At 39.3% G+C, this 26,509-nt stretch overlaps 1 protein-coding gene across 1 annotated transcript in view; it reads left to right on the top strand.

Moving 5' to 3' along the window:
- Positions 1 to 24,555, top strand: part of CFAP410 (cilia and flagella associated protein 410) — a 69,514-nt gene extending 44,959 nt beyond the window's left edge. Inside the window, exons 6-8 of the mRNA XM_089670080.1 lie at positions 7,317 to 7,494; positions 13,462 to 13,558; positions 22,652 to 24,555. Coding sequence (XP_089526206.1) covers positions 7,317 to 7,494; positions 13,462 to 13,558; positions 22,652 to 22,780 — 404 coding nt within the window. The 3' untranslated portion in view covers positions 22,781 to 24,555. The remainder of the gene's footprint in view (positions 1 to 7,316; positions 7,495 to 13,461; positions 13,559 to 22,651) is intronic.
- The last annotated feature ends 1,954 nt before the right edge of the window (positions 24,556 to 26,509 follow it).

Raw genomic sequence — 26,509 nt, 5'->3', positions numbered from 1 at the left:
ATCCCTCCTGAGATGTGTGCAAACCTGGTAACCAACTACAAGAAATGTCTTATCTCTTTGCTAGCCAACAAGGGTTTCGCCACCAAGTACTAAGTCATGTTTTGCTTGGGGATCAAATACTTATTTTACTCACTGAACTGCAACTCAATTTTTAACATTTGTATCATGTGTTTTTCTAGATTTTTGGTTGGTATTCTGTCTCTATCATTTAAAATACACCTATAATAAAAATTATAGACCCTTCATTTCTTTGTAAGTGGACAAACTTACAAAATCTGTAGGGGATCAAATAATTATTTTTCCCACTGTATATACAGTAGTTTCAATAAACTACGGTTTTTCTTCAGGTCAGTCTACACTTGCCAGCCACAGCTAGTCACTGGCAATCGCGGTTGACTGAGCACCTGAAACATATTAGAAGTCTCTGCCCCACTCCCTTGCAATTGATTTTGGATCAGTCAAGAAGCCACTTTGGAATACCTGTAATATACATATATAGTTTGTTCTATCATAGATGCCTTCCTGCTAGTAGTTTTTACATTATAAGTTTAGTTCCACTTTTATGCATACAACTTAAGTGAATTGCAGTAAGGTACAGTATACAAACTGTACAGAAAGAATATTCTTTCTTTCTGCCTCACTATCAAGTCAGGTCATTATTTCATGTTTTACCTCTGTGGTTTCTGCTCTAGATTGTGGCTTTATTTTTTAAGTTATATTCTGAACACCCTTGAGAACCATTTTCACTAAAGTTCTGCTGCAGCATGTGCCATAGTGATGTATGCAAATAAAATTCTGTGTTGCTTGGTGTGACAGGAATTTAAATCATATATATTACACTTCAGTCTGGTATATTTTTCATGGCATGGTAGGTAGTAATCTGTTTTATTCAGTTCACAGTGTCATTCCCTGTGTGTGTGCCTCTTTTCTGATTTTCTTTGCCGCAAAGGTGCAATTTCATATAATGAAGTAATTTGAGCAAGCACATTTTTATGTATAGGGTCAGGTGTTAAATAGCTGACTGTATTTCAGGCAGTAGAGATTAGAGAAAATTGCATGACTTGATATGTTGATTCTGTTTTCTTTGCTGTCTACAGGTGGCAGCAGTTTATAATAATTATATACCGTATATTTATCTTGCATTGATTTCCTCTTTCAGTATCACACCATGCTAAGAGTTCAGTAAATGTTCTGACTTTGTGACATTCTAGGGAATTAACTAAGCTTCCTGTGCCATGATAATGGCGCAGGAAGTTGTCAAAAGTGGCATGAACCACATTAACAGAGCAGATAGACCTGTTTTACGTCTATTTCAGAGTGAAATAAAATCTAGCGCAGGTCTGAACCTGATTAAAGCTGCTGAACCTGCTGAATTTTTTAACCATGGATGGGTAATGTGCTTGTACTGTGATACAACTGGTTTTTCCCCGCTCAACCAGTGCTGCAGGCTATAGTTGCTGTGTGCGTTTTGACACTGGGGAAGCTTCCCTGATTTCAAAATGCAGTAGCTCAGTGGGAGGATATCCACCTCGATTGTGTGGATGGGGGAACAATGTTACCTTTTTTTTTTTTTTTTTTTCAAACCGCTGGTTAAATGAAAAAAAAAACTCATGTATGGACTGCCTAACGGAGAAAATGTAGTAGTTTTCTATATATAGTTAACTGCTGTTGATTCCCACCAAGTGTGTGACCTTTTATATCGGATGTGAGGTGAGCAGCCAGCAGAAAGCTCACATCAGTTGTGTTCAAAATAATAGCAGTCAGACATCACTAACCTGATCAATCACTGTTTTTGGTAGAAATGATATTTCTACATGGCAAATAATTTACTAGCGGGTGTAGTAGAGTAATAGAAATCCAACAGACCCAACAGTCATGACATGCATGCTACTGATTCTGTGTAATTGAATCACTAATTGAAAGGAGCATGTTCAAAATAATAGCAGTGTGGAGTTCTATTAGTGAGGTCATTCATTCTTTGAAAAACAGGTGACAATTATTGCCCTTATTTAAGGAAGGAAGGCAGCAAATGTTGTACATGCTGGTTACAGTGCATTTCTCTCTGAAATTCTGAGGAAAATGGGTCGTTCCAAACATTGTTCAGAAGAACAGCGTACCTTGATTAAAAAGTTGATTGGAGAGGGGAAAACATATAAAGAAGTGCAGAAAATGATAGGCTGCTCAGCTCAAATGATCGCAAATGCTTTCAAATGGCAACCAACACCTGTAAGACGTGGAAGAAAGCGAAAAACTACCATTCGAATGGATAGAAGAATAGCCAAAATGGCAAGGACTCAGCCAACAATCAGCTCCAGGAAGATCAAAGAAGGTCTAAAGTTACCTGTGAGTACTGTTACAATTAGAAGACGCCTATGTGAAGCCAAGCTATCTGCAAGAAGCCCCCGCAAAGTCCCACTGTTGAAAAAAAGACGTGCTGAAGAGGTTACAATTTGCCAAAGAGCACATTGACTGGCCTAAAGAGAAATGGTGCAACATTTTGTGTACTGATGAAAGTAAGATTGTTGTTTTTGGGTCTAGTGGCCGGAGACAGTTTGTCAGACGACCCCCAAACACTGAATTCAAGCCACAGTACACTGTGAAGACAGTGAAGCATGGTTGCGCAAGCATCATGATATGGGGATGTTTCTCATACTACGGTTTTGGGCCTATTTTTGGCATACCAGGGATGATGGATCAGTTTGAATACATCAGGATACTTGAAGAGGTCATGCTGCCTTATGCTGAAGAGGAAATGCCCTTGAAATGGGTGTTCCAACAAGACACCGACCCCAAACACACCAGTAAACGTGCAACATCTTGGTTCCAGACCAACAAGATTGACGTTATGGAGTGGCCAGCTCAATCCCCGGATCTTAATCCAATAGAAAACTTATGGGGTGACATCAAAATTGCAGTTTCTGAGGCAAAACCAAGAAATAGAGAAGAACCATGGAATGTAGTCCAATCATCCTGGGCTAAAATACCTGTTCACAGGTGCCAGAAGTTGGTTGACTCCATGCAACACAGATGTACAGCAGTTCTCTGAAACAGTGCTTATACAACTAAATATTAATTGATTCAAAGGATAGCAAAATCTTCAAACATTTTTCAGTTTATATAGTGAGTGTTTGAGTTTGTAAAGAAGAATACAAACACTGCTATTTTTTTGAACAGTCTAATTTTTTTTTTTTAGAGGAACCTCACAAATTTGATATATTTTTCTTCATGTTTTGATTTGGAATAGAATGTGTAGTGTTCCCAATGCATTTGTGTGTATGGAAATAAAAGCTACTTGAAGGATTTTGAGCTGTATTCACTTTTTTCAGCACACTGCTATTATTTTGAACACAACTGTGTGTATGTGTGTGTGTATATATATGTATATATGTGTGTGTGTATGTATATGTGTAGGTATATGTGTGTGTGTGTGTGTGTGTATATATATATGTATGTATGTATATATATATATATATATATATATATATATATATATATATACTCGAGTATAAGCCGAGTTTTTCAGCACATTTTTTGTGCTGAAAAACGACCCCTCGGCTTATACTCGAGTCAATGTCTACAGATGGCTCCCCCCCCCCTTCCAACAGAAGGGAAACTACGGTAAGCACAGGGGTGGGCAGGGGGCTGCTGTCTCTTACCTGGCTCCGGTCCCACGATGATCCGGTCCAGGAAGCGCGACTGCTCCTTCATTCGGTTCGTCCACTGGATGTTTGCGCGGCAGTTTTTTTGTGGTAAAATTAGGTACCTCGGCTTATATTCGGGTCGGCTCATACTCGAGTATATACGGTATATATATATATATATATATATATATATACAGTGCTCAGCATAAATGAATACTTACCTTTTGAAAAGTAAGATGTTAATTAATATCTCAATGAACACTAGCATTTTCCAAAATTCTGACAAAACTGAGTGTTATAGCACATTTTTATAGCTCATTACATGAAAGTAAGGTTAATAACACTGTTCAACAAATTTTTATTTTTTGCCAGTTTTGGAAACAAAAGGATCCATTTCTTAATGAATTTCACATTCTGAGTTCAAATATAACAATGAAATTTGTCAATTGGCTCTAGTTTTTCTGTAAACGGAAAGTTTTCTACTATAGGCGTAATGACTACATAATGCACAATAATTATATAGATAGATGTCTTTCCACAAATATAAAGCAAGTGATATTGACTACATAACAAAGCCTAAATGGCATAATATATTGCATAGGATTACCAAGAAAAATTATAGCCATAAGCTAAGTTGAATCATTTTAATACTTAGGATTCTCACTAGTTTTGTCTTCAGTTTGTGTCGGTTTTGCTTCTCTTGGCTTTTCTCTTGTATTCGAGGAAAGGGCTATCTCTTACAACTGCACGTGACTACATGCTTCAGGTTCTTCCTCACTTGACTCAACCACGAAGGATTCTGGTGCTTTAGGAATTGGTAGCCCCTCTCCATGAGGAACTGGACGTATTGCCGATGGAATATTTGGATAGTGCACAGATAACTTTTTCTTCTTATTTAGCCCTTTTACAATTGGAGGCACCATACAAAAGTAACAATTACTAACATGATCTGTTGGCTCTCTCCAAATCATTGGCACAGCGAAAGGCATAGATGCCTTTTTTCCATTCAACCATTGCTCCAGTGCGGTCCCACAAGAATTGCAGCATATATGTGGTGCCCAGCTCTTGTCCTGGTCTCCTATCTTGCAGCCAAAATACAAGTTGTAGGCTTTCTTAATCATTCCTGTTATCCTCCTTTTTTGTGAGATAAAAGTTATTTCACCGCAGATATAGCAGAAATTATCTGCTTTATTCACACAAGTTCGAGGCATTACTGAGTAGCCTATATAAGCATAAAACGAAATGTAAAGACGCTGTCGAACTACAATCAGCTACAGATACTGCAGCTTTTATGCAGTGAAGTGATGCAATTAAAGGCTAATATTGCATCATCTCAGTATACATGCAATTTTCTATTGGTCACCAGTATCAGTTGCGCAATATGCAGCTGAAGTTGCATCATAATTTTGAATGGCTTACGTCATTAGATGGGTGAATATATCATGGAAACTAGAGCCAATCAACATTTTTTAGGGTCATTTTTGTTTTCAGCACCCCAAAATTATGTAAGATTAGCTAATTTTATGCCCAAAACTTTTTACCTGTTGAACAGTGTAATATAACTTAGATTACAAAATCTTCAGTTTTACTAAAATGAGTTGATGCAAAAATTAATACACCCCACAACAAAAACTACTACATCTAGTATTTTGTATGACCTCCATGATTTGTAAGGACAGCACCAAGTCTTCTATGCATGGAATGAACAAGTTAGCGACATATTGCAACATCTATCCTTTTCTATTCAAGAACAAACTCTTTTAGAGCCTGGATGCTGGACGGAGAGTGATGCTTAACCTGTCCCTTCAAAATTCCCTGTAGGTGTTTGATTATGTTCAGATCAGGAGACATACTTGGCCACTGAATCACTTTCACTCTGTTCTTCAAAAATGCAACAGTGGCTTAGATGGGTGTTTTGGAACATTGTCATGTTGGAAAAGTGCACGACGACCAAGGGCACAGAGTGATGGTAGCATCTTCTCTTTCAATATAGAGCAGTACATCTGTGAATTCATGATACCATCAATGAAATGGAGCTCCCCTACACCAGCAGCACTCATGTAGCCCCACAGAAGGACACCACCATGTTTCACTGTAAGCACCATGCATTTTTCTTTGTACTCCTCACCCTTGCAATGCCATACAGATTTGAAACCACCAGTTCCAAAAACATTTATCTTGGTCTCGTCACTCAAAAATACAGAGTAGTCTTCTTCTTTTTCAGCATGGGCCCTGGCAAATTCTAGGTGGGCTTTTTTAATACATTGCCTTGAAAAAGTATTCATACCCCTTGAAATTTTCCACATTTTGTTATGTTACAACCAAAAACGTAAATGTATTTTATTGGGATTTTATGTGAAAGATCAACATAAAGTGGCACATAATTGTGAAGTGGAAGGGAAATGATAAATTGTTTTCAGATTATTTTATAAATATCTGAAAAGTGTGGCATGCATTTGTATTTAGCCCCCTTTACTCTTGATACCCCTAAATAAAATCTAGTGGAACCAATTGCCTTCAGAAGTCACATAATTAGTAAATAGAGTCCACCTGTGTGTCATTTAATCTTGTAACCATTGATACAAGGCAGGATGAATCCATGCTTTCATGTTTTTTATGCCTAATTCTGACCCTACCGTCTGAATGTCGCAGAAACCAGTCTTCCCATTCTCCTCTGACCTCTGGCATCAACAAGGCATTTTCGTCCACACAACTGCCGCTTATTGAGTATTTTCTTTTTTTGGACCATTCTCTGTAAACCCTAGAGATGGTTGTGCGTGAAAATCCCAGTAGATCAGCAGTTTTTTAAATACTCAGACCAGAACATGCCACGTTCAAAGTCACTTAAATCCCCTTTCTTCCCCATTCTGATGCTCGGTTTGAACTTCAGGAAGTCGTCTTCACCACATCTAGATGCCTAAATGCATAGAGTAGCTGTCATGTGATTAGCTGATTAGCAATTTGTGTTACCAAGCAATTGAACAGGTGTACCTTACAAAGTGGCCGGTGAGTGTGTAAGAAGCTCCTTATAAATGTGCCAACATGCATTGTTACAGTGGCTTTGTGGGATTCTTTGGTTTTCATGGGTCTGGCACCATCATACACACTGCACAAATTAATTTCTTTTTGTCCATGGATGTAATAAAAAATGAATTGCTAGCAGAAAAGTGTAAAGTATGTTGACTGCTGCCAAATATTTCAGCTCCAGATTTCCCAGGTCTATTATGGGTTCCTCTTGTAAAGGGAAGGAAAGGCTGCATGAAAATGACCAAGGACATTGCAAGGAGGAGTTAAGAGTATTTTCATATGACATTAGGGATCACCAGGGAAATGCTTGCATGTACTAGACAAATAATTAATTGTGCCTCTGCTTTTAGATTTCCTACCTGAGGAAATTACTTGCTACATAAAAAATTCCTGTGAAAAATAATGTAATAAGGTAGAATAACTCCTTTTGTTGTTGTGACATTTTTCTTCAGCTTCCTACTTTCAAGTGATGTGTTTGATGTTCCTATCTTACATTTATGCAGCTTTTATTATAGTTTGTTACGCCGTATTATGAAAAAAATGATTTGTATATTTGACACTACTGTGGGAGCCTGAGAAATACAACTGACTTTCCAAAGTTGTGGACTGCACTGCTGATTATGGATCTCTGCATATTCTTGTTTGCAGCTGTGACAGCAGATGAGGTCTCCCAAGCCACTACAGAAGGTGAAGAGTTTATAGCTGCTCCAACTGTAATTTCTAGCTCAGAAAATGGTCACTCGGGACCAACAACAGAACGGAATGGGGCTGACGTTACAACAGAATCTGAAAGTGACTTGCTAAATTTCAGCATGGAAGAAACAAAGTAAGCCTTAAATGTAATATATGTGTATTACTTGATTTTTCCTTTGAAATTATTTTCATGTATATGGCGTATTGACAAAGTACACAGGACAGACTTTTTATTTGCTGTCTGGTGACATCACAGGCACATATGTTGTCATTCTGTTTAGTCCAGCAGATGACATGGGTTGAAGGGGATACAGAAACCCAGCTGTTTCAACAAATGTTTACTTTCACATTACTGTTATATATCCTAAACAATTTACCTATTGTAGTATTGTATACATTTTGCAGTAAAACTGGAAATATCCATGTTAATTGTTTGGCAAAAAATATTCTTTGGATATTTTCTTTTTGCTTTTTGTTGTGGTTTTGTTCTTATCCATGCTAAAAAAGAGACTATATGAATCCTGTTTCCCATTGTTTTCTGTATAGAAAGTATGACTAAGCATTCTCTAATTTTTATTCCACCAAATTCATATGCTACAGAAGATGTTTAAATAACTGTAAAAGGTTTAATTAGGCCTTATTCACAGGGGCATATCTATTCGAACCCTTGTGTAAAGGTCGTCTTTGTCCACACGGCATGCGCAGGTATTCCATGCATCCGCATGCAGGCAGTCGCATTCATGTCTGTTGGGTTGTAGCAGCTGTACAGACACTGGTCCCAATTTGGCAGCTGTGAGAAAGGGGCTCCACAGGGACACGGATCGATCTGAAGAGTAAACAGGTACCTTCAGATGCCACATGGTACCTTTACTCTTGTTGCCTTGGAAACATTTCAGACCAGGTAAGGTTCACTTTAACCACTTGCCGTCTAGTCCAAGTCCGACATTTCTCACATACATGTAAAAGATCAATGTTTTTTTTTTTTTGCTAGAAAATGAATTTGAACCCCTAAACAGTATATATCTGAAAGCAAAGTCCTTGGAGAATAAAATGGTGGGTGTTGCAATTTTTTATGTCATATTTGCACAGCGGTTTATCAAACACAATTTTTCAACAAAAAGTACACTTTAACCGCTTCTGCGCCGCCCTATAGCAGAAATACTGCTACAGGGCAGCACGGGTGCGCAAAATCAGGTATATATACGGGATTTTGCATTTCCGGGTAGGGGGCGTGTCGAGCCGCGCGTGCACCCTACCCACGCCATGACAGTTTGCAGCCGCAGCTGTCAAACACTGTTTCCCGGCCAGTGATTACCTGATGGCGCCCAATAATTACTGACGGGGAAGAGGGCTGCATTTTTTACTAACAGTTCTCCTCCCTGTCGGTTTGGGCACACTGCTCCGGATGGCTGTGCACAGCCATCCGGAGCAGTGTGCTTACAGGGAAGCACACCCCCCCCCCCCCCCCGCCTAGTAAAACACTGCCAGCACACAGTTAACCCTTTGATCACTCCTCATGTTAACCATTTTCTGCCCAGTGCCATTTCAGTACAGTGTCAGTACTTTTTTTTAGCACTGGTCAGTGTATTGGTGTCATTGGGCATGGCAGTGACACCAAGTCAGTTCCCTCCAGTGTCAGAATGCCCGCCGCAGTCCCACTATAAGTTGCTGATCGTTGCCATTATTAGTAGAAAAAAACCCCCCAGTATCTATACCACCATTTGTAAACGCTATAACTTTCACGTAAACCAATTCATGTACATGTATTGGGATGTTTTAAATTGTTTTTTTTTACTGGACATGTTTAACCTCTTCCGCGCCGCCTTATAGTAGAAACACTATACCCCCGCCAACCCGCGAGTGCTGTGATTTGATCCCTGAGGGATCAATCTTCCGATTTAGGCCAGTTATGGTCGGCCTAAGTCGGATGATCAATCCCTGTCCTATCAGGGATCTTCCTGTACCTGTGTTTTACAGTTACACAGGTACATGAAATTATTAAATCCTCCCTCTCTGAGCACATTCTGTCCCAAAGAGAGAAGAATGAAGACACAGCAAGTAAAATAGCACAATTACACAGTTAGAACACTTTAGGACATATTTAACCCCTTGATCACCCCCCCTCCCATTAGTACAGTGTACAGATTTTTTGCTGATCACTGTATTAGTGTCGCCAGCGACTTCAGATAGCGTTAGCGTCAGCTCCCCTCCCAGATAGCATCAGCTTGCCCCTCAGTACACCAGTAATCACATTTAACCCCTTGATTGCCAGAAACATGCTCACATACACAATAAACCTCCATTGCTAGTATAGTGTCTGAACGGATCAATATCTTTGATCAGATCAGCACTATACCAGCATTGACATTAGTATAGTGTCCCCAAAAACACAGCGTTAGCGGGATCAGCCTCGGCACCTGCCAGCACCGGCGTTTAGCCCCTATGCTTACTCCCCCCCCCCCTTCTCCTCCAGCAAGTACAGTGTCAGTAGGTCACTGTCACTTGATACAGTGCACACAAGCCCGCTGTGTTCGCAGAATCAGGCCTGATCTCTGTTAGCACTTGCCGGTAATTTTTTTGTAGTGGTTCAAGCAGTCCCTGACAGCCAGGTGCTCTTTTTCCCGTGAGTCACTCTAGGTACCTATAAATTTAGTGGCCAAAATGTCAATGGAAAGGTACTCTTGTGAAGAGGCCTACAGGATTCTGAGCATGTCAGATGAGAGCGAAGGGGCTAACCTGGCATTTTCGGGCCTCTGAAACTGATAGGTAGTGAGGAAGTGAAATGAGGAAGTTACGTACCTTCAGCCTTTCAAAGTGGTCATTGGATTTCAGGGTCATGTATGTGGCTAGGTTTCCAAAATGTCTCACACATGTGGTATCCCCATACTCAGTAGAAGTAGCTGAATGTATTTTGGGGTGTAATTCCACATATACCCATGGCTTGTGTGAGCAATATATAATTTAAGTGACAACTTTGTGTAAAAAACAAAAATGTTTTTGTAAATTTCCAAAAACGTGTGGAGAAAAATAAATCTTCCATGGACTCAATATGCCTCTCAGCAGATAGCTTAGGGTGTCTACTTTCCGAAAAGGGGTAATTTGGGAGTGTTTGTACTGGCCTGGCATTTTAGCACCTAAAGAAAGGTGATAGGCAGTCAGAAAGTAAAAGCTCTGTAAATACCATTATCAATACCATAGTTTTTTTAGATGCTATAACTTTCACACAAAGCAATCAATATACACTTGTTGGGATTTTCTTTACCAAAAACATGTAGCAGAATAAATTTTGGCCTAAATGTATGACTAACTTTAAGTTTACTATACATTTTTTATAGCCGAAAGTAAAAAATATTGTGTTTTTTTTTTTTTTTTCAAAATTTTTGGTCTTTTTTTTGTTCATAGCGCAAAAAATAAAAAGCGCACAGGTGACCACATACCACCAAAAGAAAATTCCTATTTGTGTGAAAAAAGGATGTAAATTTAGATTGGGTACAGCTTTGTAGGACCGCGCAATTACCAGTTGAAATAGTGCAGCGCCAAATAGCAAACAAAGGCCTGGCCAGGAAGGGAGGTAAATCCTCAGGAGTTAATGGTTAAGTGGTTAAAGGATAAGTTCACCTTCTGGACAAAAATATTTTTTTGCAGGTAAAAAAATGTGCATTTATTATTTTGTCTAAAGGAGCCTGTATAGCTTTGCACCACCAAGCAATAGATCGCTGATGCCACGCAGGTCTCCTGCAGACCTGTCAGAATATCTGCTTGCTGTACGGGATGTACACGCCGTGCCAAAAAATGGATTAAATAACGCTAAATATTAGGCATGGTTTAAAGTGGGTGTGGTTAAATTGAGTGAGATTTTCTTGGGCTCCACCCATGCAGTTTTGCTCTCCACCACATCATCCCAAAAAACAAAACACACACATAGACTTAAACATAAAGAACTAGTCCACACTCAATATTGGTTGCTAAAGGCTACAGCACATTATTACTGCTCACTGATTGGTTGCTAGATGTTATTGCACATCATTACCACTCACTGATTGTTTGCTAGAGGTTACTGCAGTTAGTACAGGAGAGGGTCAGAGTCTGCAGACATAGTACAGGGGTTGGTCGGAGACTTTAGGTGTAGCTCAGGAGATGGTCAGAGACTGCAGGAGTACTACAAGAAAGGGTAAGAGACTGCAGGAGTACTACAAGACTGGGTCAGAGACTGCAAGAGTACTAGAAGACTGGGTCAGAGACTGCAAGAGTACTACAAGACTGGGTCAGAGACTGCAGGCGTACTATAGGAGAGGGTCAGAGATTGCATGCGTACCGCAGGAGAGGGTCAGAGACTGCAGGCGTGGGGGGGGAGAAGGTCCCAGTGCAGCAAGAGAGATCTGGGAGTGAGTTTTACTAAAAGAATTAGCAAACTTGTTTTGTTTAGAAGCCGTGTCACTTGCTTGGTTACCCTCTGAGGCAGTGACGCTCCACGATCCTGGATCTGCTGGCCGCTCTGCTCCCCCTCCTCTGTAGAAGATTTTGTCATTGCCCGGGTGCAGCAAAGCAGCATTGTCAGAGATTGGTGTGTACAGCTGGTCTCCCTGTATAAACAGCTTTGTGGGAGCAGGTCTGTAGGTTCCCAGGAAAGGATGCCAAACAGAGACGCTGCTCTTTGCTCCCGCTCATAGGGACGTCCAAGACATGCCAGATTTTACCTCCCTCTCATCCTGGCGCCGGCCCTGAGTGACAGTCTGCATTAGGCTCCATGTTCTACACAGGTTTTCAGGACTCAGACCAGGACAAGGTTAGGCTGGAACAGCTGTCAAATTTCCGTGACTATCCTGGCCAATTCCTGACGGTTGGCAACTATGTAGGACTCACTTTTGCATAAATATAAAACAGCCATCAAATGCTGTAACATAAAATAAGTATTCATCTTTTTTACATTTCTTATTTAAAAAATCGTACATTTCACAACATGTAAAGCTATAATGGCGAAAAGAGAAACACAACAAACAAGCAATGTCCTGCCTGGAACCTTTGAAACACTTTAAGCATTATAGTCATAAGGGCACTATAGTTATTAGATGTGCATTGATCATGTAGTTTCACTGCATCATTTGTTGCCCTGTACCAACAGCCTATTATGGAGTAAATCTCATTTCCGTGTCAAAATTTTCTGTTTGTGTTCAAACATGAGGCTTGCCACAGAGCCTTGCACAGGGTAATGCACTACCTCTGTTTGTATTCTAAAATGTGACACTTCCTTTGAAGAAACTACATATTCCACAATTGTTTTTTACTAAGTCAGTGCTCTTCAAGTGAGAACTAAACAGTAATTAGATATGACCGACAGCAAGCTGGCAGAGCAATTAACAGAGAGATGACCATGCAGTCTTTCATCACCTTAGCACTGAGCCAGAAAACAAAGATGCTTGTCCCTTTAGCGAATAGAAACAACATAGTTGAATGAATATATGCACATCGGGTAATGATCAGCAATGACAGTAAAAACTGGGTTTTCCAAAACTAACACCTAACCAAAGGAATTCTGCACAGCAGTAATTTGAAATCACGTGTTATGTGGTGGAACAGACATTTTGCCATAATATGAAGGAAAGAGGGTACAGATAAATTAAAACAGGCTACAATTGCAAGTGATCACACAAATGTACGTAAACCTTACTGTAATAGTAGAAATAAAAATGGTAGTAGGAATTGTTGAAAATGTTGTTTTGACAAGAGGTGCACTTTGAACAGATCTTAAATTCAGTATTAAAGAATTGAAGTGACTGTCAGTTAGGAATAGGCTAGGTTTGTCTTTTTTTAGATTTTTATAAAAAATGAAGACCTGTTCACAGACAAAAAAAAAGAAATCTAAATTAAATCATTAGAATAAAGCTTCCCTTGTTAAAGCAAAAGGAGCCCCTTCAAATACTATGAACACTGAATGTAAATACTTATTTGATTCCTTGTCAGGCTAGTTTGCCAATAGTGGCTAGATTACCAATAATTTTAATATATCAGAATATTTTGAATTCTAATGGATATTTTTGAAAGAATAAATAAGCATTATTTGTAGCATCACAAAGTGTAACACATTATTTTATTTCCCTAGTAAAATACGTGAACAGCTAGGCATGAAGCCATTACCAAGAGACAAATTTTCTCTCTTTGCTTCCCCAATAGAAACTGATGCAGGAAGAAAGAAAAAGGTATGGAATTATATTTTGTACTATTTCATAACCTGGAAAGTTAAGCGTGATGAATACTTATGTATGCATAAGGACAAAGGCCAGAGGTATACAGTAACCTATAAAAATAAACTATGATTTCAGCTTGCTTTTATCGATCTACACAGAGATACTCAAATTATTGTATTGTTCAATTTGGAATTTTATACATCAGCACAGTTGTACTTTTATAATAAATAGCAGCACTGTGTGACTTTGCTATACCTTTGCATGAAACATTATTAGTGATAGGTTTGCTGTAATATGTCCTCATATGTACCATTAAGCGTCATTCAAAATGAGTATGAAAAACATTTGTCTTTATTTCATTGCCACCATTTAAACACACACTAGCAAATTGAGCTCTAAGAACTGTAGAAGGAGAAGCCACCTGTGAGAGTGTGTTTTGGACCTGGGAAGAGGGGAATTTTAGGTGAGCCAAAGGGGAGATATGATTTACTCCTTTGGGATGGGCAGGTTCACGTGTTATGAATGTGTTGTTGTTTAGAGCCATACTGTCCTCCAAAGTTGTCCTGAAGCAAGAGCATTAGAGACATAATCCACTCAGCTCAGCAGATCATTTTCTCAATGCATTACACTTAACTCCTTCACGGCTGGCTTATTGTACGATGACGGCCGAGCAGGAACTCTTTTATGCTGGGAGGACATCAAATGACATTCTCCCAGTCTCACGCCTCACGCATGCTTCACAGGCTGCGCTCCAGTGGGACCTGTCACTGGCTGTGTCCATGGGACACTGCCGATGACAGAACACTACACCATCCCGCTGCCAGTGTCATGTGATCTGCTGTGATTGGACAGTTCTAAACAATGAAGGGCTTCCTTTCATGCCATTCACTGCTTACAACTGTGCTGCAAGCTGTGATTGGTCACAATGATCACATGTACAGACTAGGGCAATCACAGCCCATCTGTAGCATGTGATCAGCTATGGCCAATCACAAAAAATTAAAAAAAATACAAAAATTATTATTATTAAATTTAAAGTGTTACTAAATCCACAACAGTAAACTCAGTCTGCATATGCAGTAAAGTATGCGTGTTATACTCACTGAGGAACCTAAGGGGTTAATCCTCTGCATTGTGTAAAACAGCCATTTGATCCTGTTTTCTGCCCCTCCTCTTGTTCTGCCCACCTGATAAGACAGACTGAACCCGTTGCCACATGCACATGCTCAGTTTAGTGTGTATTGCTAGAGAGGTGTTTTTTTTGGGGGGGAGGGTGCATGTGATCAGCACAGGGCCAATCAGCACTGTCCAGGCAGAGGGTCAGGGGTTCTGCATCCTCCTAAAGCAGAAAGCAAACTACAAGCTTTAGCCAATGCTTTGCTGAAGTCACAAGACTGCTCTAACTGCTGATGAGAAAAGGTATGCAACAGTTTATATTTACTGAAATAATTGTACTTCCATGTTCTGTGTACTGTGGGAGACCAGATATAGTGAATGCAGGGTCCTGGGTTTAGTAACACTTTAAATGTTTTGCGCTAACTCCTCAAAAAACATGAAAACCCATGAAAAAAACAATAAAAAAATCAACATAAGTCCACAACTATAATCTGTGAAAAACAGTGATCCAGTCCCACATTATTTTAGTACAAACCAAAAAATATGATAAGCTTTTGTATTCACAATAACCAAATCTTTCAATGTTTCAATGTTCACAAGCAACATTCCTTCATAAACCCAACAATGCTCATAGTATGTTGTTATCCGTGGTACTTCCCTTCACCAATAAGTGTGCTATTCACTCACCTTCTTGTTTGACCTATAATAAAATAGGTCACGCACACTTTTTAGGTTGGTCAATCTCTGCTCATCCGCCTCTGTCCTTTAGTAGCTACTTCCTTTGTACTGTCCCTTTTAAGAGACCAGACTCCAAAAATTTCCACTGGGATGGTAAATGAAGCATATTTGTTTCAAAAGGAAAATGGAGTAGACCTTCACTGATGTTCTTCGGGAAGCTAAAATGTCTCTTTTCTGTAGTGCTTTTCCTGCCCTGATTCCTTTCATTGCCTTTATTATTATAATTCTTTTTTTTAATACATACTGTCACCAGTCATTGTCTCTGATCACTGCCACACCAGTTATATGATGGCGACAGTATTAAAAAAAAAAAGAAATTGTGAAAGTTTTTTCATCTCTTTATTTTCCACAAAATTATGACAAAAAAGTGACAACTTCAAAAAACTTGCCATACCTCTTACTAAATACCTCAGATTGTATTATTAATGTTGATAAATGTAAGGTTATGTACTTGGGGGCTAATTATATACATGCATCATGCATACTGGGGTGGGTACAACTGGCTACTATGGTAACATTGTATTGCTTTGGTTACAGTGTGTTGAAAAAAAATTGTAAAGAAAAAAGAATGTAATAAAAAATAGAAAAAAAATAGAAAATATGAAAAATTGGAAAAAAAATAAAAATTTAATTTATTATTTAATTTTGTTTTACATACTCTCACCAGTCCGTGTCTCTGATCATCACCACACCAGTTATATAATCACGCTGTACCGGACTGGTGACAATATGTAAAGAAAAATACCTTGGACTGTCTATTTTCCAAAAATTGGTAATTTGGGGGGTATTTGTACTATGCTGGCGTTTTCGGGCCTCAAGCAATGAGATTGGCCATCAGTACATTGATTGATCGAATGTCAGAGATAGAGAGATATATATATATATATATATATATATATATATATATATCTATCATGGTTTGTGGACTCTATAACTTTCCTACACACTACAAAATATACACTCATTTGGGGTGTTTTCACCAAAGAAATGTAGCTTGGCCTAAATTTATGAAGAAATGTTATTTATTTGCAAAATTTTATAACAAGAAACAAAGAAAAAGGTTTTTTTTTTTTTTTCCAAAAGGTTTCAGTTTTTTTTGTCTATTTAGAAACAAATAAAAAACTTAGTGGTGATTAAATTCCACCAAAGAAAACACTATTTGTCTGAAATAAAACGGTAAAAAAAATTTAATGGGTACAGTGTTGCATGACCACGCAATAGAGTCACATATGTGGCTGAATACACAGGAATAAATGACAACCTACTCCCTCTTCTCCTTTCTCACTAAACAGCTAAACATTCCAGGGGATGGCTTTCTACATGCTGATTTATGGGGCATCACCTCCCTATAATTCTAAGCACGTACATTCAGCTGTGTTTGGCAAAATCTCCCCCTAGATAGCCAACACAATGTTTTTGCACAAAAATAATTATTTGAGTTTAAAAAACACCTTTTTTTAAAAAAAATACATATTTGTATGACTATTTAAAACATTTATTTGATATTAATTATGTATTTTAACTCCTTATGTTGAAGGCTGTTTTTTTAATATGTGACCAGCAACAGAGGACTAGAAGCTCCTCCCGCTGATGTTTCCCTGCAGACAGGCTGGAAAAAAGCTGGGTCACATGAGAGCTACATATTGATTATTAAAAAAGGTTCTTATTTTTTTTTTCAATTAAAATAAATACAGTGCCATCATCCATATACCTAAAGAGAAGGGATAGTGTAAATCCTAGATTGTAAGCTCGAAAGAGCAGGGCCCTCAATCCCCTCTTGTTTTGCATTGTATTGGTATTGTTCTGTCACATGTTCTGTCCCCCTCTGTAATGTACAGCGCTGAGCGAACTATTGGCGCTTTATAAATACTATATAATAATAATTAAACAGTGTGTGTTTAGTATCACTTTAAGCGCCCATTCACATACAGTCAGGTCCATAAATATTGGGACATTGACCCAATTCTAACATTTTTGGCTCTATACACCACCACAATGGATTTGAAATGAAACGAACAAGATATGCTTTAACTGCAGACTGTCAGCTTTAATTTGAGTGTATTTACATCCAAATCAGGTGAACGGTGTAGGAATTACAACAGTTTGCATATGTGCCTCCCACTTGTTAAGGGACCAAAAGTAATGGGACAGAATAATAATCATAAATCAAACTTTCACTTTTTAATACTTGGTTGCAAATCCTTTGCAGTCAATAACAGCCTGAAATCTGGAATGCATAGACATCACCAGACGCTGGGTTTCATCCCTGGTGGTGCTCTGCCAGGCCTCTACTGCAACTGTCTTCAGTTCCTGCTTGCTCTTGGGGCATTTTCCTTTCAGTTTTCTCTTCAGCAAGTGAAATGCATGCTCAATCAGATTCAGGTCAGGTGATTGACTTGGCCATTGCATAACATTCCACTTCTTTCCCTTAAAAAACTCTTTGGTTGCTTTTGCAGTATGCTGTGGGTCATTGTCCATCTGCACTGTGAAGTGGCGTCCAATGAGTTCTGAAGCATTTGGCTGAATATGAGCTGATAATATTGCCTGAAACACTTCAGAATTCATCCTGCTGCTTTTGTCAGCAGTCACATCATCAATAAATACAAGAGAACCAGTTCCATTGGCAGCCATACATGCCCACGCCATGACACTACCACCACCATGCTTCACTGTTGAGGTGGTATGCTTAGGATCATGAGCAGTTCCTTTCCTTCTCCATACTCTTCTCTTCCCATCACTCTGGTACAAGTTGATCTTGGTCTCATCTGTCCATAGGATGTTGTTCCAGAACTGTGAAGGCTTTTTTACATGTCGTTTGGCAAACTCTAATCTGGTCTTCCTGTTTTTGAGGCTCACCAACGGTTTACATCTTGTGGTAAACCCTCTGTATTAACTCTGGTGAAGTCTTCTCTTGATTGTAGACTTTGACACACATACACCTACCTCCTGGAGAGTGTTCTTGATCTGGCCAACTGTAGTGAAGGGTGTTTTCTTCACCAGGGAAAGAATTCACCACAGTTGTTTTCCGTGGTCTTCCGTGTCTTTTGGTGTTTCTGAACTCACCGGTGCGTTCCTTCTTTTTAAGAATGTTTCAAACAGTTGTTTTGGCCACGCCTAATGTTTTTGCTATCTCTCTGATGGGTTTGTTTTGTTTTTTCAGCCTAATGATGGCTTGCTTCACTGATAGTGACAGCTCTTTGGATCTCATCTTGAGAGTTGACAGCAACAGATTCCAAATGCAAATAGCACACTTGAAATGAACTCTGGACCTTTTATCTGCTCATTGTAATTGGGGTAATGAGGGAATAACACACACCTGACCATGGAACAGCTGAGAAGCCAATTGTCCCATTACCTTTGGTCCCTTAACAAGTGGGAGGCACATATGCAAACTGTTGTAATTCCTACACCGTTCACCTGATTTGGATGTAAATACCCTTAAATTAAAGCTGACAGTCTGCAGTTAAAGCACATCTCATTCGTTTCATTTCAAATCCATTGTGGTGGTGTATAGAACCAAAAATGTTAGAATTGTGTCGTTGTCCCAATATTTATGGACCTAACTGTATATGCGGATTGGATGCGGTTTGAACCGCATGGAATAACATTGCTTCCTATGGTGCCTGTTCACATATGTCCGGTGCATTGGCAGTGCAGATTGAAAAAGACTCCTGTCCGATTTCGGAGCAGTGCGGTTCGGTTCAGGTGCGGATTACAAACTATTGACTTCTATGGGAATCGTTTCTAAAGTGCACAAGTGTAAACAGGACCTGAACCGCTGAACAACTACTGTGTCACTTGGCTGTGAAACCTGAGCTTCAATCCACACCACACATGTGTGAATCAGCTCTAAAGGCTACATTTGCTTTTCCTATAAAATACACTGTGATATCCAGGGGCCACAGTGTGTTTAAAAACACTGTGCAAGTTTCAAATGGTGTCCTTAGTGTTAATGCCTCACTAGTACACTATATCCAATATCTCCAAAGCTACTGCAATCACTCCCACTAAAATTACCAAAACTAGAGGGACAGAAGTTTATTGAGAAGCACTTTCCATTGCCTCTACAAGAAAATCATTGTTAAACGTTGCAAAGAATCTAATTAGAATATGACACAATGTGGTTGATTTACTAAAGGCAAATAGATGGTGCACTTTGGAGTTGCACTCATTTTACCCAGAGCTTAGTAAATGTGGTGAAGCTTCACTTTGTAAAGAATACCCAGTCTGGTACAAGGGGGAAAAAAAAAAATATATAACTGCATATTTTCTTACACATGATTGGATGATGGAAATCAGCAGAGTTTCACCAAATTCAAACTGCAAAGTGCACAGTCTATTTCCCTTTAGTAAATCAACCACAATGACGGCCTCAGGAATATTAGAATTAGTAAAGTATAGTGATATAGTATACAGGGATTATTTTTAAATTTGATAATTACTTAGAACCCTCTATTTTGTAATGTCTGCTGTTTTTACACTTGAAGTGTAGCTAGAGGCAAATATTTAAGTTTTGGATAGAGTGGAGAGTAATTAGAACACCTGTGAGGTTTTTATTGCTGTCTGTGCCCCCGTTAGGGAAATTCACCCTCTCTATTTGTCCTGTTTACCATTACTACAGAGAATGAAAGTGAATGAAAGAAAATTCCAATTTTTGAGTTGACAGCAGAACAGGAAAAGAGTGGAAATTTTTTAATGGAGGCACTAGTCCTGGTGACCCTTGTGACAATCTGGGATTCTCCCACTCCTGCTTTAGCTATGGGCTAGGAAGTGAAAGGAAATCTCCCCAATGATACAGGGTTATAACTCTCCCTTACGCTCTCCAAAATGGAAAAAAAAGATAGCTTGCCTTTAGTTCTTTAATCAACATAGTGGAATCCTTTCCAGCCACTCGTCCATTGACTTATAGTGAGAAGTGTAGCAATATTAAATGTCAGGAGAAGACAATGACACAGAAGACAAGTAGAATTGTGGCACTGATACTGGGGTATTCTGGACAGGGAATCCTCATTATTAGTTGCAGAGAGTTGAATATTTATACATCTGTGCAATCTCATTTATTTTTACTAAACTTCTGTTTTTATTTGTATATTGAAATAGAAGTAGAAAAATTGTATGCAAGGATTGAGGACTTTTTGGTACCCCCATAGGCATTTAATTTGAAATAGTTTTTCAGTGATAATAGTTAAAGTATAACTAAAGACAAATCTTTTTTATTTTTTTTGTTTTTAGATTTGAAGAGTGGTGATGGTTAAGAACTATTGTCAGGCTTTTATTGCTGCATTTGTTCCTGTTAGGGAGATTCAACCTCTTTAACCACTTCAATACCAGACACTTCTTAGCCCCTTCCTGCACAGGCCATTTTTCAGCTTTCAGTGCTGTCACACTTTGAATGACAATTGTGTGGTCATGCAAAACTGCACTCATATGAAATTTGTTATTTTTTGGGACAGATAGAGCTTTCTTTTGGTGGTATTTTAATCACCACTGGGTTTTTATTTTTTGCTAAACAAAAAAGGCCACAAATTTCTAAAAAAAAAAAAAACCTTTTTCTCTGTTTCGGTTATAACATTTTGAAAATAAGTAATTTTTTCTTCTTCACTGTTGTGCGCTGATGAGGCTGCACTGATGGGCACTGATGAGGCTGCACTGATGGGCACTAATGAGTATGCACTGATGGGCACTGATAATGCTGTACTGATGAGGCGGCACTGATAAGCTGCACTGATGAGGAGGCATTGATGAGGCTGCACTGATGGGCACTGATGAGGCCACACTGATCGGCACTGATGAGGCTGCACTGATGGGCACTAATGAGACTGCACTGATTATTATTATTATTATTACACAGTATTTAGATAGCGCCAACAGTTTGCTCAGTGCTGTACATTACAATGGGAGACAATACATGAGACAGTACAGTAACAATACAATAAAATACACAAGGCGTTCGAGGGCCGTGCTCCTTGGAGCTTACAATCTAGGAGGGAGGGGAGAGTGGTACAGGAGGAAATAGCTGTGGGGGATGGAGTGGTGGGGAGAGCGGAGGAGATCAGCAGTTAGGTGAGGGCGGGTAGGTTTCTCTGAAGAGATGGGTTTTCAGGGTGCGCCTAAAGGTGAGGAGGGTAGGTGACAGTCTGATGGATTGGGGTAGTGAGTTCCAGAGGATGGGGGAAGCCTTGGAGAAGTCCTGGAGATGGGCTTGGGAGGAGGAGACCAGGGAACTGGAGAGTAGGAGGTCTTGTGAGGAGCGGAGAGTGCGTTTTGGGTGGTAGATGGATATCAGGTCGGTGATATAGTTTGGGGCAGTGTTATGAACAGCTTTGTACGTCAATGTTAGTATTTTGAATTTTATCAGTTGGGCAATCGTAAGCCAGTGGAGGGATTGGCAGAGGGGTGATGGGCACTGATAACGCTGCTTCTCTGGAGCACTATGATTTGAGCGCTGGTGGTCTTTTGACTTAGATTCACCAATGAGGATCTGCTAATGGACACTAATAGGCGGCACTGATAATCAGGGTACTGATTATGTGTGCAAGACGCGTTTTGAGTGGATGTCTATAGACGCCCTCCCAGAACAAGAGAACCACACTGTAGCCATCTTTCTGCTATAGCGTGGTATTAAAATGTTTAATTGTCTTGATCATCAGTGTCAAGGCAAATCAAAGGGAGGGTTGCCACCAGGAAAGGAATAGAAGATAAATCTTCCACTGGACACACTTTTTCCCATAAGAACTGTCTAAGAGGCTGTCTCCCTCACATTGGAATTATATCCTATCACTTCCTGTTGAGTCTATAGGACAGGAAGTAAGAGGGAAAAAAGTCCCTAATGAGACACAGATGTCAAAAATTGGGTTTAACCCTTCTCTACGCTATTTAAAATGCGAGAAAAAAGGTTTTGGCTTAAAATATACTGTAAAAAATGCATTGTGTGTGATCACCATCAGAACCTATTAAGCTTTGTACATAAAACACTCTTGGGAGGAGGTTTACTAAAACTGGAGAGTGCGAAATCTGGTGCAGCTGTGCATAGTAGCCAATCAGCTTTTAACTTCAGCTTGTTCAATTAAGCTTTGACAAAAAAAAGAACTGGAAGCTGATTGGTTTCTCTGCAGAACTTCACCAGAATTTGCATTCTCCAGTTTTAGTAAATCTACCCCTTTGTGTTTATACTTTTTAATAGAGCAAGTTATTATTGTTACTACTTTTTCACTTTAAGAATCTTCTAACATGCCTTTTGTGTCTTATCAGAATAATGTCCTTAATGCAATTTTGCTGCTGCTCAAGGACCTAGACACAGAAGATTTGGAAATTGTTCAGAGAACCGCAGGGAATAGGATTCATCAGCTACAGAGAAAAGAGCTCCAGCAGGAGAGATAAATGTGTCAAGGAGGCAGGTGCATGTACTGTCTGCATCTTTAGCATTCCACTGACAAACTGCAATCTAGATCATAATCGCACTATACATATATTTTTTTTTTATGAATGCTGAAGTTATGAGAAACAAATCTAGCAAAATTAGCTTTGCAAAGCATTTTTTCTCTGCAAAATCAGAGCTGAATACTATTTATGGTACAATTTAGAAACAAATCATATTTCTCATTGTGCACCTAAACGTTTCATAGAATAAAATGTATGCATCCTATGAGCTAAGGTGCTGACTTTTGTTGAGAAAATAAATGTGTACAATTTTTCAGCATGTTATTTGTTGAGGATGAATTCATTACTGTGCCTAGTATCTGAAAGATTCTTTATTCTGAGATGCTGCTTACTGTAAAACAGAACAATTTTCGTTTGCAATAAAACACATTCTCAGTTGTGATAATTAAATAAAGTAGACCAGATTGGTTAAATAAATATGAAGATTGTTGCCTTGATTACAAAGAAGCACCATGTTGAAATAGTGCCCTAGAGCAGTACTAGTTTGAAAATATTATTTGTTTCTTTGCATATCCCTAGACTAAAGTAGCTGCAAGGGATAAAAACATCTGTTCTGTATTATACAGTTCTGCAGCAGCTATTGTGCCCTGAATTGAAAAACCTGCCATTGGATACTCTAGTATGGATTAAAGGGTATGTAAACCCCAACATTTAACTTTTCTTATTTGGTCTTTTTAAATAAAACATTGAAGGTGTTTTCCTATATCTGTTAACAAAAACCCCCAAAACTATTGATTCTGCCAGGAATATGGTGAGCTAATACCTTCCTATACTCTGTGCCTGTGTTGACAGTGTTTTAAAGTATTTTTGATGCATTTTGCTTTTTTCTTGTCAGTAGCAAAGTATTGAGTGTGACTTTTGATGTTACTTTACACTCTCTGCCACTCAAGTCACATCAAAGTAGTGCAGAAACCTTTTGAAGGAACTTTGAGTGCCAGAGAGTGTAAAGTTGCATCAAAGTAGTGCAGGAACATTTTCAAAGTGCACTACTTTGATGTGACTTTGAGTGCCAGAGAGTGTAACGTCACCTCAAAGTTGCAGCAAAAAAACCCCAAACACGTGTTCAAAAGTGCAATACGTGCTGAAAAAAAGCATCAGTCACAACACGCATCAGTGTGAAGCAGGCCTTAGAATAAATTTGCAACACATGCAGCATGTATTGTTCTTCTCCTCCAGCTAGATGTATGTGCTTCTTTTTAGGGAGAAGGGTGACAACTGTTCTGTCATAGGATCCTTATGATTGACCTTCATATAGATGTTGGTGTACCTGTGGTAAAAAAAAAAATTGATCCATTCATCTTGGATTATACCACGTATTTTATTTGGGTCTAGGCAACAAGTGACAGTTGACTCCAAATATAATCAAATTACTCCATGCCTTTATCAGTGTACTGAAGGAAATTACTTCTTAAATCCCTAAAGGTACAGTAGCTTACAGAAAACATCTTCCATTAATTTGTTTAGTAATCAATGAGTAATGTTTCTTGCTCGCCATGATAAATGGGCCATGAAGTCATTTTACTAATTGACCAGATAGATTCATGTATTGATAAATTATCAGAAGCAAATAAAAACAGTCTGGCATGTAATTAAATGTTTTTCTCAGCTTTCAGCAGATAGCTATTTTACTGAATAACATTAACATTAATAATTTATGGAGTATGGTATGTATTTTTTACTTGTAAATAAAAATAAAAATATTCTGCAAATGAAAAGGCATGTTTTTTGTGTTCAATTAAATTGTTGTTCTGCAGAGTAATGTAATTTTCAGTGTTTTTTTTTAGGTAAGTGATGTTAAAGTAAAGTTTTTATAAATTAGATTTTAATACCTGAACTAATGTGCACTTGCTGTTTTTTTTTTTTTCCTCCCCTGAGCTTCCTTCATAAATTTCCCTGAGCTGATCTGCCAGGCTCCCATTATGTTTGTGCCCCCTGTGCCTGCTGGGACCTGTGGAGTCCCAAAGAAGTCTCCTCTACATGTGTGCTCCTGTTTGAAAGTGTTATGTGTATCCGTTCCCAGCGCAGCACACACAGAGAGGACCATGCTTCTCCTCTACATTGGTGATTGACAGTGGATCTTTAACTATCAATCATCAATGTGGCGGAGGAGAGGCGTGGCTTTGGTTCTGTGACCCTCTCATATGCTGCCTCTTTGTGCAGCACTGTGAATGGCTGAATGTAACACTAGTTCAAAACGAAATCATGCACATAGAGAAGGCATCTGTGGGACTCTATGGAGGATATTTACTAAAACTGAAGCAAACAGAATCTGGTGCAGAACAGTAACCAATTAGCTTCCAGGTTTTATTGTCAAAGCTTAACCCCTTCCTGCCGGCGCCTCCCGGCACTTTAAGAGTTTCAGAAGCCGGGAGGCGGGGCGAGGTTTAGGGATCATGTGACCGCCGTGATGCGTCATCACGGCGGTCACATGATCGGGAAAGGTCCTGATCAAAAGGTCAGACTGGGACCTTTCTGTGAGTACCGGACATGTGTGCTGGGAGCACGCAGGGTGCACGCCCTCAGCACATATGTTTTTTGTTAATTGCACGCAAATGTGTGACCGCTCGGCGTACAGAAGTGAATGATGGAATGATACATAGCAATAACAAAGGTCGGATGTGCTGCTATCTAATGGTGGCAAAACAAAAATGCATGATAATACAATACATAAGAACAATGATAAGGGCTGAAATAGATGACCAAATTATAGATAGAATATATAAAGTACAGTATTATTATGATAAAAACGTTCTGATTTATCATAGGACACTAAAACAATGTATACACTGCTCATAAAAATTAAAGGAACACTTTGAAAACGCATCAGATCTCAATGGGGAAAAATATCATGCTGGATATCGATACTGATCTGGACTGGATAATGTGTTAGGAACGTAAGGATGCCCCATCGATTGATGGAAATGAAAATTATCAACTTACAGAGGACTGATTTCAAAGACACCCCGAAAATCAAAGTGAAAAATGATGCAGCAGGCTAGTCCATTTTGCTGAAATTTCATTGCAGCAACTCAAAATGGTACTCAGTAGTTCGTTTGGCCCCCACGTGCTTGTATGCATGCCTGACAATGTCGGGGCATGCTCCTAATGAGACGACAGATGGTGTCCTGGGGTATTTCCTCCCAGATCTGGACCAGGGCATCACTGAGCTCCTGGATAGTCTGAAGTGCAACCTGGCGGAGTTGAATGGACCAAAACATGATATCCCAGAGGTTTTCTATTGGATTTAGGTTAGGCGAGCGTGGGGGCCATTCAATGGTATCAATTCCTTCATCCTCCAGGAATTGCCTGCTTACGCTCACCACATGAAGCTGCACATTGTTGTGCACCAGGAGGAACCCAGGACCCACTGCACCAGAGCAGGGTCTGACAATGGGTCCAAGGATTTCATCCTGATACCTAATGGCAGTCAGGGTGTCATTGTCTAGTCTGTAGAGGTCTGTGCATCCCTCCATGGATATACCTTCCCAGATCACCACTGACCCACCACCAAAACAGTCATGCTGAAAGATGTTACAGGCAGGATAATGTGCGTCGCTCCATGGATATGCCTTCCCAGATCATCACTGACCCACCACCAAAACAGTCATGCTGAACGATGTTACAGGCAGCATAATGTTCTCCATGGCTTTGCCAGACCCTTTCACGTCT

This window comes from Staurois parvus, unplaced genomic scaffold (assembly GCF_062004578.1).
Source record: "Staurois parvus isolate SC_StPar_1 unplaced genomic scaffold, SC_StPar_1.0 ptg000011l, whole genome shotgun sequence".
Classification (NCBI taxonomy): Eukaryota; Metazoa; Chordata; class Amphibia; order Anura; family Ranidae; genus Staurois; species Staurois parvus.
Note: the sequence above shows the minus strand (reverse complement) of the source record. Positions and strands in the feature narration are given on the sequence as shown.